The sequence below is a fragment of the Rhamphochromis sp. 'chilingali' genome (assembly GCF_963969265.1).
Source record: "Rhamphochromis sp. 'chilingali' genome assembly, chromosome: 19".
Lineage (NCBI taxonomy): Eukaryota > Metazoa > Chordata > Actinopteri > Cichliformes > Cichlidae > Rhamphochromis > Rhamphochromis sp. 'chilingali'.
This window is the reverse complement of record NC_137946.1, coordinates 14436461-14449308: the sequence shown is the minus strand read 5'-3', so window position 1 is coordinate 14449308 and position 12848 is coordinate 14436461. Positions and strand designations below refer to the sequence as shown.

Here is a 12848-nt window from a genome sequence, read left to right as displayed (position 1 = left end):
CAGTTGTCTCAAGGTGAAAGGCCCTAGAATAGCCCCAGGTTTGGCCAGGTGATGCTCAAATGGAAGGAGTAATAAGGGGATCATTTATTTATTTATTTTTATAAAATCTGAATGTTTTGGAAGCATGATAATATTTTCACCCAGTCTCCAAGTAGAACTGCCTGAACTTGCAGTGAATACAACTTTACCGAACACAAGTGTAGAATGAGACATTTTGCCTTTTCATGCAATCTGTTAACAACAAAGCTTTGGCTGCCCTGTTGTTGATGGTGTAAGTCAGGTAGTGGTCATCATACTTCACATCAGCTATGCACAAGTCAGAGTGTCCACAGACTTTCAATAATAAAGCCAAGTAGATGATGTAAAAATAGGAATGGTTAAATAGTGCATTCATAATCAGTTGTATGTGTCAACTATGTGGGCACCTCAGTCTTGTTGGGATGAAGGAAAGTTGTGTAACATGTACCATAAGGGCTTCAAAGACATCGTTTAAACAGTAGTCGTCTTATTAGTTATTACGCATCTCCTTTTAAATATTTACAGTGGCTTGCAAAAGTATTCGGCCCCCTTGAACTTTTCCAGATTTTGTCACATTACAGCCACAAACATGAATCAATTTTATTGGAGTTCCACGTGAAAGACCAACACAAAGTGGTGTACACGTGAGAAGTGGAGCGAAAATCATACATGATTCCAAACATTTTTTACAAATAACTGCAATGTGGGGTGTGCGTAATTATTCAGCCCCCTGAGTCAATACTTTGTAGAACCACCTTTTGCTGTAATTACAGCTGCCAGTCTTTTAGGGTCTGTCTCTACCAGCTTTGCACATCTAGAGACTGAAATCTTTGCCCATTCTTCTTTGCAAAACAGCTCCAGCTCAGTCAGATTAGATGGACAGTGTTTGTGAACAGCAGTTTTCAGATCTTGCCACAGATTGGATTTAGATCTGGATTTTGACTGGGCCATTCTAACACATGGATATGTTTTGTTTTAAGCCATTCCATTGTTGCCCTGGCTTTATGTTTAGGGTCGTTGTCCTGCTGGAAGGTGAACCTCCGCCCCAGTCTCAAGTCTTTTGCAGACTCCAAGAGGTTTTCTTCTAAGATTGCCCTGTATTTGGCTCCATCCATCTTCCCATCAACTCTGACCAGCTTCCCTGTCCCTGCTGAAGATAAGCACCCCCAGAGCATGATGCTGCCACCACCACAGTGGGGATGGTGTGTTCAGAGTGATGTGCAGTGTTAGTTTTCCACCACACATAGCGTTTTGCATTTTGGCCAAAAAGTTCCATTTTGGTCTCATCTGACCAGAGCAGCTTCTTCCACATGTTTGCTGGGTCCCCCACATGGCTTGTGGCAAACTGCAAACGGGACTTCTTATGGTTTTCTGTTAACAATGGCTTTCTTCTTGCCACTCTTCCATAAAGGCCAACTTTGTGCACTGCACGACTAATAGTTGTCCTATGGACAGATTCCCCCACCTGAGCTGTAGATCTCTGCAGTTCGTCCAGAGTCACCATGGGCCTCTTGGCTGCATTTCATTAATATTTTTCAACACACAGATGGTTGAATCTGTCTTCAGTTTACCAGGAGTTGGAACAATTGCACAAGTGCTGCTTATTACTTGCAAATGTGCCACAATTTCAATGGAAATAAAAAGGCTTTCCAGTGGTGTAAGGTTTATTGCCACAGAGCATTGTTACAAAAAAGAAAGTTTCAACCAAAAGCTAATTTTCTACTTTTTTACATAACACTGTTCTCTTCAGGACTTTCAGATATGAAAAGTATATTTATGTGGATTCACGTCTGTTTGCACCATTTAGTTATGAGCTGTTGCATCTGTGGATGCCAAAGAGAATCCTCACCCCACTTTGCAGTTATTTATTTGTAAAAAATGTTTGGAATCATGTATGATTTTAATTCCACTTCTCACGTGTACATCACTTTGTTTTGGTCTTTCATGTGCATTACATCATCTGTGAGGCTTTGCACCCCTGATGATCCACCAGGACAATCTCAGCAGTATGTGAGGAAGAGGAGGAGGAAGAGCCAGCAGCAGCTGACAGATGGAGAGAATAGACAGACTGTTCCCTGTTTGTGAAGGACTGCTAGAAAAGTTTAAAATAACTAATTGTCTGTCCTGAATCAGTCTTATTAGGTAATGTTCAAATAATGTTATCATCCCAGTGTTTTCAGTGTGAGAGAAAGTACTCAGGGCCTTCAAGTTACACACTATGAAAGGCAGCAACAAGTTCAATGTTCAGAAACCTAAAGTATGTATCAGCAGCAGAATGGAGCTAAAAATAAATGTTTGTTTCAGTTCTATGAAGCTTTGAGGATTTTGGATCAGTAGCACTGCTGTGTTTGTTGCATCATATTGCTGTAATTGTTTATATGCTTTATATATTCTGAGCTAAGTTGATCTATAGTGTTACATCATATTCTATAAGGATGTTATGTGTTTGTATACTTTCTGCCCAGTTTGACCCATTTAGCAGACGTCAGCCTGTTTAAAGCTCTGATATCTATTCTGTATGACTTAAAGCAGTTATGACATGGTCTGATTTTCTCACCCAATAAAGGAATATTTAATACATCAGTCTACTCTTCATTTTATCAGAAACATATATATACTATTATATATTGTACATATATTTATTAGTTTCAGATGTAGCCATTCTTGTATTTTGCTTGTTTACATTATTGTATTTTGCACAACTCTGTTGCTTGTGAAGCTCGCACACAAGAATTTCACTCACATGTGCTGTACCAATGTACCTGCACATGTGATGTGACAATAAAAGTGATTTGATTTGAAACAGCTCACAGCTTGTACATTTTCTTTTTACACATGTATGTAAGCATTTGAGCCAAATTTAGTAATGCCAACATACTGAAGGAACAACATTTGTCTCTTATATATGATACACCTATGCACTGTCAATATACATTTTGAACCAGCTGCAGATGTCAGAGTAACAACTGACTGACCCCCACATAAAGTGCGTTACAGTAGTCCACAGGGGAAGAAATAAAAGCATGGATCACGGTTTCAAAGTGCTGCCTAGAAAGAAACGATTTCACTCTTGCCAGTCGCCTTAAATGATAAAAATGGACTGGTCCAACTTAAAACCAAGGGCAGTAACAACAGGTTTAAAATAAACCTCCAGGGGTTCCAAATGAAAAGAAGAGGACTCACAGGGGCCACTGGGTCCAAACACCAACAAATCTGTTTTCTTTTCATTCAAATTTAAAAAGTTTAGAGCCAACCAAGCTTTAATGTCATCTAGGCATGTCAAGAGAGGTTTTATTCAGATGCCATCCTTCGGCTTCAGTGGCAAATAAATTTGGCAGTCATTCCTATATACTTGTCTTTGAGTGAAGATTTAAGGTGGTAAGACATGTAAATAACTGCAACTTGAATCTGTACTGAAGCTCAGTATTTGACAAAGAGTTCATGTTCACTGCTGTAATACCTAATAATGACTAATATAATAACCATAATATTGGCCATATTATATTTACATTACCAAAGTGATATGACTTTAGTCTCATGAACAACATTAGCTAATTGTTATTTACTAGCTAATCTTAAATGACTGTTCAGTACAGAAATGAAGCCCAAAAATCATGTTTTACTGTCCTGTGGTCTCAGCCTCAGATACTTATCAAATCACACAAAGCTCTTGTAGAAACAAACAAACAAATGAAAAAAAAAATGTTCTCCTTCATTTCTGTCAAAAAAAGTTGTATGACACGTTTCCAGCTGTTAGTATCATAGTTGCTAGGCAACCTGGGAAGCGCAACGGAGACTAGAGCCCATGTGTTTGCAACAAACTTGCCGTTTATTTTACAAATCGAGCTCAACACTGCCCCTAGCGTCCTGGAGCACTTCCGTTGTGATTTGGAGTTTGCATGTGTTTTGAATTTTGTACGTGTTTTGGATTTTGCACGTGTTTTGGATTTTGTACGTGTTTTGGATTTTGTACTGTTTTGTATTTTGCATGTGTTTTGAATTTTGTACGTGTTTTGGATTTTGCACGTGTTTTGTTTTTGCATGTGTTTTGGATTTTGTATGTGTTTTGGAGTTTGCATGTGTTTTGAATTTTGTACGTGTTTTGGATTTTGTATGTGTTTTGGAGTTTGCACGTGTTTTGAATTTTGTACGTGTTTTGGATTTTGTATGTGTTTTGGAGTTTGTATGTGTTTTGGAGTTTGCATGTGTTTTGAATTTTGTACGTGTTTTGGATTTTGTATGTGTTTTGGAGTTTGCACGTGTTTTGGATTTTGCATGTGTTTTGGATTTTGCATGTGTTTTGGATTTTGTACGTGTTTTGGATTTTGTATGTGTTTTGAATTTTGTACGTGTTTTGGATTTTGCACGTGTTTTGGATTTTGTATGTGTTTTGGAGTTTGCATGTGTTTTGAATTTTGTACGTGTTTTGGATTTTGTATGTGTTTTGGAGTTTGCACGTGTTTTGGATTTTGTACGTGTTTTGGATTTTGCATGTGTTTTGGATTTTGTACGTGTTTTGGATTTTGTATGTGTTTTGAATTTTGTACGTGTTTTGAATTTTGTACGTGTTTTGGATTTTGTATGTGTTTTGGAGTTTGCACGTGTTTTGGAGTTTGCACGTGTTTTGGATTTTGTACGTGTTTTGAATTTTGCACGTGTTTTGGATTTTGTATGTGTTTTGGAGTTTGCATGTGTTTTGAATTTTGTACGTGTTTTGGATTTTGTATGTGTTTTGGAGTTTGCACGTGTTTTGGATTTTGTACGTGTTTTGGATTTTGCATGTGTTTTGGATTTTGTACGTGTTTTGAATTTTGTACGTGTTTTGAATTTTGTACGTGTTTTGGATTTTGTATGTGTTTTGGAGCTTGTACGTGTCTTGGATTTTGTACGTGTTTTGGATTTTGCATGTGTTTTGGAGTTTGCATGTGTTTTGGATTTTGTATGTGTTGAGGAGTTTGTGCGTGCTATTTGGAATTTGTAAGTGTTTTGGAGTTTATACATGCTTTGTCTCTAGGGGCCACCGTAGAATTGAACTGAATTAAAGAAGATTTATAGGAGACAAAGTAAGTCACAGAGTGAACCAGGGTATTATAACATCTTACCCATAAAAATAAAAAATTGCATTAACCAAAAAATCTGTTGTCTGAACCTGTAATTTTGTCTCATTTAAAACATGTAAAAATGTCAAATTAGAACAATCTAACAGCAGAAATAAAAATGTTTACATGCTGCTTGAAAACATTGTTCTGTGAATGATATCTACTGTATCTGTGCTGTTGATGCCTTTTGAAAGCATTCCTAATAGCATCTATCAAGTAATATGCCTTGCTCAATGGTTCATGGAAGTATTAACAGTTTTGGTAACTGACTTTGTAAATTGAAATTCTACAGCCTTACACTAGTAAACGCTTGTGCTACACACGGAAGACAGGTATAGTCAGCTCAGTATCCAGTGGGAAGTTTTCTCTTTGGCATCCACAGATGCAACAGCTCATAACTAAATGGTGCAAACAGAGGTGAATCCACCTAAGCAGCACTTGTACGATTGCCCCCCGGCTCCAACTCCCAGTAAACTGAAGACAGATTCAACCATCTGTGTGTTGAAAAATATTAATGAGTCCACACCGCATTTTCTTCTTAGTAATAGCCATGTAACAATAGAAATATAGAAACAGTAATTAATCAGATTACTAGTTACTGAAAAAAGTAACGGCCGTTATTCTCATCACTGATAATGACACGATTATTTGCATTTCCACTACTTATAAACTAGTGTCAGTATTTAATGATCAATATCCACAAATAAGAATTGGAAATAAATGGCACTGGATAAGCACAAATCTGACTGAGAACTTAAACTTCACCTTCATTTTTCTGTCTGTCCTGCTCACATCTCCAATGCTTGTACACGTTGTCATTAGCATGTCTTCACTCAGCCACTCCACATTGGCCACACCGCTTTACTAACTAAAACGCCGGTGTCGGCACATAAGGACGCCGTCACAACCCGTCAACGACACTGATTAACGTTTATACACTATAAAAACGATAACTAGCAATTGTTGATTTCACTAGTTTTTAAATTAAACTGACTTAGAAATAAAACTTTCCATTTACAACCTAAAAAAGCTTGTCTACCCAACAAATTTCTTTCATTGTTGTCCTAACTAAGATTTTCTAGACAGCATAACAAAGATTATCAACTTTTGAGCAGAGTTTCTGAGTCAAGTTGGGAACCAGTGGGAAACCCCGTAGATGACTGGCACATGTGGTCTGAACAAGTTTGAACTAAACCAAACGGACTTTCAACTGAGCCTGAGCAGACCTGAGCTGTGTGATAGTGGTTTACCATGTGTTCTAGACTAAAAACCTCCTAAGAAAATTTGAACCATCGTGGCTAGATTTGGATGTAAAATGCAATTTTTCGACCATTGAGGATTTTCACTTCTGCAGTTTTGGACAGGTGCTGGAGCTGCCGACCATTTACCCTAGCAGGTAAGCTAACTACATGTGTTATTAAGATTTTCTACAAGCGCCTAGGCTGCATCCTCCTGAGGACCCGGGAGGATGGAACTAGTAAAACACTGAAAAAGGCCAACTATAGCATTTTTAAGTTATCTAAGTGACTTAATTGACCCCCCCCCTTGGCTAGCTATCGAGCTGGTGGGTAACAGACGTCTCCGAAAGCGTCGGAGCACTTTTGCAAGTATATGTTGTCTTAATAAACTGAACAGATATTAGCAATTTACACAGCTACATTAACGCCTGAAAATATCTTAAAAGTTTATTTTGTGACCCAGAAAGAGTAATATTAAAACTAATTCCACAGATAGAATTTGCACATGCGCAATAAGGATCGGGGAGTCCGATCCGTAACTTTTTTCTCTCGTTTTTTTTCTACATTATATTGAAATGTTTCAATATTGCAAACATTTTAAGAGATGCTTATTATAAGGAGGACGTATTTCTCGGACGCATTTAGAGGAGTCCACTATGAATTTGGGCAGCCTTCGTCGCGCCGCTGTGTCGTAATCGGGCTACAAGCAGCCTCTGAAGGTTTTAGCTCAGAGAAAGACTTCAGTAGATTCATTGCTGGACATCTCTATAATGACTTTACTGTGAAATGGGAAAATGTTGTATTTTGTTTCTTTCGAAGGCAAAAAAAAGAAGATGTTTACTTTATAATAAACTTATTAGTTATCTTAGCTAAATTTTATTTTCACAAATGCAAATACAGTAACAAAAAACCTAATTTTAAACATTACTATAATGATGTTTTATGTTACATAAAATTGATTAGTGGATCACTTAACAAAAAGGCTATGAAAACTATTACCATTTGTAGTAATTACAAATTATTTGAATGTATGTAATTCTTTGTATTACACCCCCTGGCATATGTTAATTTTGTTCTGATTGTATACATGTTCTGTATACTGTTTCTTAATAAAGTTTAATATTAAAAAAAAAAAAAAGGTTTTAGCTCAGAGTAGTGGCCAGCGCAAAAAGTAATGTTTAATGTTAAACACTCTGAAATTCAGACAGACATCACTAAATGACGGTATCTCACACTGGCTTTTTACAGCACTTCTGCCATGGTAAAACTTATTAGCTTATTACCCGTTTTGTAACCAGTTTCAATGTTATCTTTGCATGAAAACGTTATGTTAACCTTGACAACAAACTGGGCCAAGCACGCGTTGTCATGGAGACTCTTTCATGGGTCGGTGTAGGATATGTGCGCCAATTATATGACAGTGATATAAGTAACTTGCATATTGTCTAATATTTGTCTAATATTGTTTTTTCACTTTTTCAATAGTCACCGTTTATCCGGTGCAGCACTGTTACTTTAATGTTTAAAGCTGACTTGACAGTTTGTCAGCTGTTGTAAGATTGCCTAATGTACTGTAAGTTAATGTCACACGCAAATTAAAGTTGTACTTCATGCTCTGTATTATAAGATTGCTACATTTTCAGAGCTTTTTACATAATGGGGAAGGAGACAATATTAAAGGAATGATTGTGTGTTGTTGATGTATACTGTGTTACAGATAGTATTAATTTTTCTATAGTTATTGCATTTTTTTTATCATAGTAACAAAAAAATGTTTGAATTCAAGCTTGCATTTATGTTACATGTCATGTATGTTATCAATCATATACTTGATATAGTAGACAAGTGGTCATATGTAAGTTAATATGATTCCTTACATATTTTTTTCATGATGTCTCTGGTTTTGGCTTGTTGATGTATTCAGCTCCTGCATCTATGGATTCCTTCTGTGTGTTAGATATGGATGTTTTATCCCATTGCAAAAGTGCTTTTGGCAAAATTGACTATGTCTCTTGTGTTTCAGGGGTGGATTTCATGCAGTGCCGATTTTGCAAATTCACAAGCTCCAGTCAAGAGACTCTTTTGAAACATTTCCGCCTTCATCACGGACAAGGTGCACATTGGCCATGCATTCACACAGACTTTGTATGTGTATTTAAAACACCTGGAGCATTACGATCACACCTCTCAAGGTCACACTCAATAGTAAAATTCCACATTTCAGTGTGAACATAATATATATTTGCATATTGATACTGTTTTTTGTGGAGGGTGTTTCTATTCCTGTGCAAAATGTGTATTCATGAGAGATTTTTGAAGTAGGTTTTGCGGTTGATAACACAGTCAGGCATATAACATGGTGCAGACTGTACAAGGCAGCTACCCAGAAATTTTCTGTGCTGAATAAATGGCAATATTTTGGTTATTGTCTTGTTTAGATATCTGAAGAATTTCATCGGATCACAAGCAAAGACCTCCTGGGGACGTTCAATGCATCCCTGGACAAATTTGTGCCTGGCCTGCTGAAACTATACCGGTCTAAGAAGGGAGCTCTTGGTGAGGAGATGGAAGACATCTTGGATAAACTTGATGAACAGGTAAGTGCTCCTTTACCTGACATTTTTAGAAGAGAGTATACCTTTGTCATAACAGAAAAAAATGTTGGCTTCAGCCAAAACACATCAATGGAAATGAATGTCATCAGTCATTACTTTGTTTTTATTTGGCGGTATTTTATTTAATTTGTAAAAAGAAAGTAAAATTGTTAAAATGGTGTTTTGTTTTTTTAAGTTTTACATGTTGCTGGGCCTGATCTGTATTTTATTTTCATTACTATAAGAGTTCTGATTTTGCATTGTGTGTAGGTACACCACGTTACTATACTAATTTAAATGTCTGTTTTCCACTGAATACTCTTTAGACATCTGACATTGTGTCCCACCAAAAGACAGCAGCACTGAGAGGCCTGCCCATTTTCCTCGGAGAGGATGCAACACAGGTTTTCCTGAAGTGCTTAGTAAGTACAAAAAAGTAATGCAAGAAAAACTAGTTGCTATGAGATGTTTTTAAAAGATGATTTAATCCAAAATGGAAATGTACACTTCCTCAGTGCAGTCCAGATAATTTTATGGTGAGGATTGCAGTTGTCATAACTCTCGCTGCTTTTTTTTTCTGCTGAGGAGCACCTGGGCATTGTTAGCGGGTGTTCAACAGCAGAAAATATTTTTGTACAAAACTCATCACAAGGTTGGTTGGTGAAAGATATTGTGCCGTTAATTAAAGGAAAATAAGCTTTTTCTTTTTAAAACCTCCATGAGTCAAATGAGCATCATGGTATAGAGGTTAAAGTTAAGATCTTTAGAAATGTATTTTGTCTTTAATTTTTCTTAGCTTTCAATAATTCATATTTTACTTTTCTTCTCTTCAGGACACTGACATTTTGGAACCAGTGTTGAACGGTGCATCAGTTGCCATCCTCACCATCCTGCAAGATGACGATGCCGATACGTCTGTGCGAGAACATGCTGTTGTGTTGGAAGGGGACATCGTGCTACATAACATTCCAGACCTCTCTACTGCCTTGGCATACCTCTTTGGCCTTCTGTATGCCCTCAACATTGATTATCCAAAGCAGATGAGTTTACCTTTGAAGCAATTCAGGGCATCTTTTTTGAACTCGGTGGCTCTCGATGCTCACAGCGCATAAGGTCTCTAAAAACAAAGCTTTTGCTGTGACTGTTAACGGGGAAGCCAGACATGAGTTTAACTTGTTCTTAAACATGTTCAAGTGCATTGTAGAGTCATGTAAAAAAACAAAACAAAACCCAGTAGTTCAACCCATTTCCCTCTATATAATCGTTCATTTTACCTGATAGTTCACTGTTCATTGATGGTAACATTTCTAATAACTTTTGACTTCTGTAGTTCATCATAGTGAGCCCATGTAAAATGTCAATGTCTGGGTACAAAGGCAATTGTTTGTTGCACTACCCTATTTAGTGTGCAATAGTTAAGTTAAGCTTTTACAGGACAGTCAGGGTGTGAACGTGAATGACTAAGCTGCTGGACACTTTTCTTTTTTTCTGGACTCTGGAATTTTAATGTCTCTGCTGGGGTGCTCAAAGCACCCTAAAGAAACTGGCAACACGTTTTTTTCTGTTTGTTTGCTTTTTTACAGAAATTCACCCCACTGCCCATGACCTTCTGAAATATACTGAAAGCACTGTTGAAAAAAATAAATACGTTTTTACATAACATTCAGTTGTGCTTTGTTTTATTCTATATCTGTTTGAGTGTTTTTTCAAGTACGATAACAGCATACATTTTTCTTTATTAATATTGGTAAATTTTCAACTCACTGGAGTAAGAATTGTATGATTATTCAACAAGAATATCTGTGTTTGGTGAATTTAGGAATACATGTTGCAGGTTATGGATGCGAGTGGAAGTGGTCCTCTGTGACATGACCACTGGGACAGAAGACTGGGCAGCTGAGCACTCCTCTGAAGCAGTACAAAGTACAGAACTAACTGAACCTCCATCCGCTATATAAATGTGATATTAAAATAATATTAATACAAGAAATACAAACTTCTAATTCTAATGATTTCACAAAGCTTCAAATAGCTCCATGTGCTTGCTGATTATATTGTAGATGGATGACGTTCCTTACACACTTGGAAAAATGAGACATTAAATTTAAATGAGATGTCTGTTCCCCCTGATGTAACCCAGCTCTGAAATAATTTGTCCAAAAACAACAACAAAAAAAATGGTAAATGGCCTGTATTTGTATAGCGCTTTTCTAGTCCCTAAGGACCCCAAAGCGCTTTACACAACCTGTCATCCACCCATTCACACACACATTCACACACTGGTGATGGCAGGCTACATTGTAGCCACAGCCACCCTGGGGTGCACTGACAGAGGCAAAAACCGCGTTAGCTTGTGGAAATCTGATGTCAATAATTAATTAAATGTGTCAATAATTAATTAATTACATGTGTCATAACTATTTATTTAATTAATTAATTCCAATTTTAATTAATTATTGACACATTTAATTAATTATTTAATGGTGTATTTAATTAATTCATTATGGCAGTCCTGGCGTTCCATAGTTTAGAAGGTTGCATGTGTATTACTGTTAAAGTATACAATCAAGAGAGAGTTTCACTTGTTTGTTTTTGGAACTTTGTTTAAAGTTGTAACTTTCACTGGTGTGATATCTCACCACTAGATGTCAGTAGAGTACAGACTGCAGTCAGCTGAGTTCTGTTGTCTTACCCCCTCTAAAGTGCATAATCCTAGCAATGGTGGCTGCAGGAGGACGAAAAACTGTGACTGGTTGATCCATATGGAGTGCAGGCTGTCAGTCTGCTCTTTACCTGAGCTCTGAATAGAGCTTTGTTAGTTACTGAAGGCCATTTCTGTCGAATGACAGTGATACTGAGCTGAGTTGCTGAGTTTTTCCTGAACTTCTTTTGTTGGTAAGTGCTGCTGTTTTTGTCACTGTAAGCCTCTGTTAGTTGGTGTTAGTAAAACTTTCATTGTTGGACGCTTAGAGAATAAATCCTCAAATGATGTGTGGGTATCACACTGTTTACCAGAGGGAAAGTGTGATTTTCTTAGGAGACTCAGTGATAATATTAGCTGGCAAAATGTTAGCTTATAACCAGCTGGTGTTGTTGTTATTAAGCCAGGTCGTTGTCAGCTGTCTGGAGGGTCACATGTCTAATCTTCTGACAGTAAATAACTGCGAAAATGTCTGGAATCGTTAATAAAGACATTTGGGACAGTTGTTAAATTGTATAACTCTCTCAATGCTCTCTACCTGACCACCTAAAATTGAGCCTTCTGATAATATGATGTAACTGAGATTCATTATGGTCAGCAGAATTTCTTTTTATTGCTGAATGTTGGAGGCACTGCCTTTCAAAGCAGAGACGTCGCCCCGATAGGATGATCGCTCTGCTGCAAGGCTGACTCAGAGAGCAAGTTTAGAATAACCAGTTAACCTAACACATATGTCTGTGGGTGTGGAAGGAAACCAGAGCACTGAGAGAAAACCTACAGAATTAAAAGGGAACAGATGGGCTATGGATCTTTGTGCCCTTTACCACCATGCCAAGTACCAAATAATCATATAGCCCACTGTAGAGTAGCCAAATGTGGTAAAAGATATTAATTATTTTTCATGTATTAGTATTAGTAATGTTGAAAGACACATGTATATTTAACAGGAACAGGCTGTATCACCTTTTTTTCTTTTTTTTTCTAATAAAATTCAGATTTGTTTTGCAGCTCTATATAGATTCTTTTTGGCCACTAAAATGCTCAAAAATGATATTTTGGGAGCACAGGTTGCTCACCCCAGAAGTGGAATAGCTACTTCTGAGGAAAAACGTTCTGATTTGGCTTTCATGAAGACCAGAAAACAAAGAAACCCGAGTCTGACTACATGATTGTCCAACAATCATAATATTCTGGTTGT

General features: G+C 37.1%; 1 protein-coding gene across 1 annotated transcript; it reads left to right on the top strand.

Moving 5' to 3' along the window:
- Positions 1-6259: 6259 nt before the first annotated feature.
- On the top strand, positions 6260-10755 carry LOC308387399 (uncharacterized protein). Its single transcript, XM_080867408.1, has 5 exons — positions 6260-6513; positions 8379-8468; positions 8794-8952; positions 9276-9371; positions 9783-10755. Exons 3-5 carry the CDS (start codon positions 8920-8922, stop codon positions 10059-10061), a joined length of 408 nt encoding a protein of 135 aa, XP_080723534.1. The 5' UTR covers positions 6260-6513; positions 8379-8468; positions 8794-8919; the 3' UTR covers positions 10062-10755.
- The last annotated feature ends 2093 nt before the right edge of the window (positions 10756-12848 follow it).

Bases quoted from the DNA above. Each gene is read 5' to 3' on its own strand.
- LOC308387399 (XM_080867408.1), top strand. From the start codon at position 8,920: ATGGAAGACATCTTGGATAAACTTGATGAACAG. The intron at 8,953-9,275 runs GTAAGTGCTCCT...AATACTCTTTAG, and splicing joins TGGATAAACTTGATGAACAG to ACATCTGACATTGTGTCCCA. The intron at 9,372-9,782 runs GTAAGTACAAAA...TCTTCTCTTCAG, and splicing joins AGGTTTTCCTGAAGTGCTTA to GACACTGACATTTTGGAACC.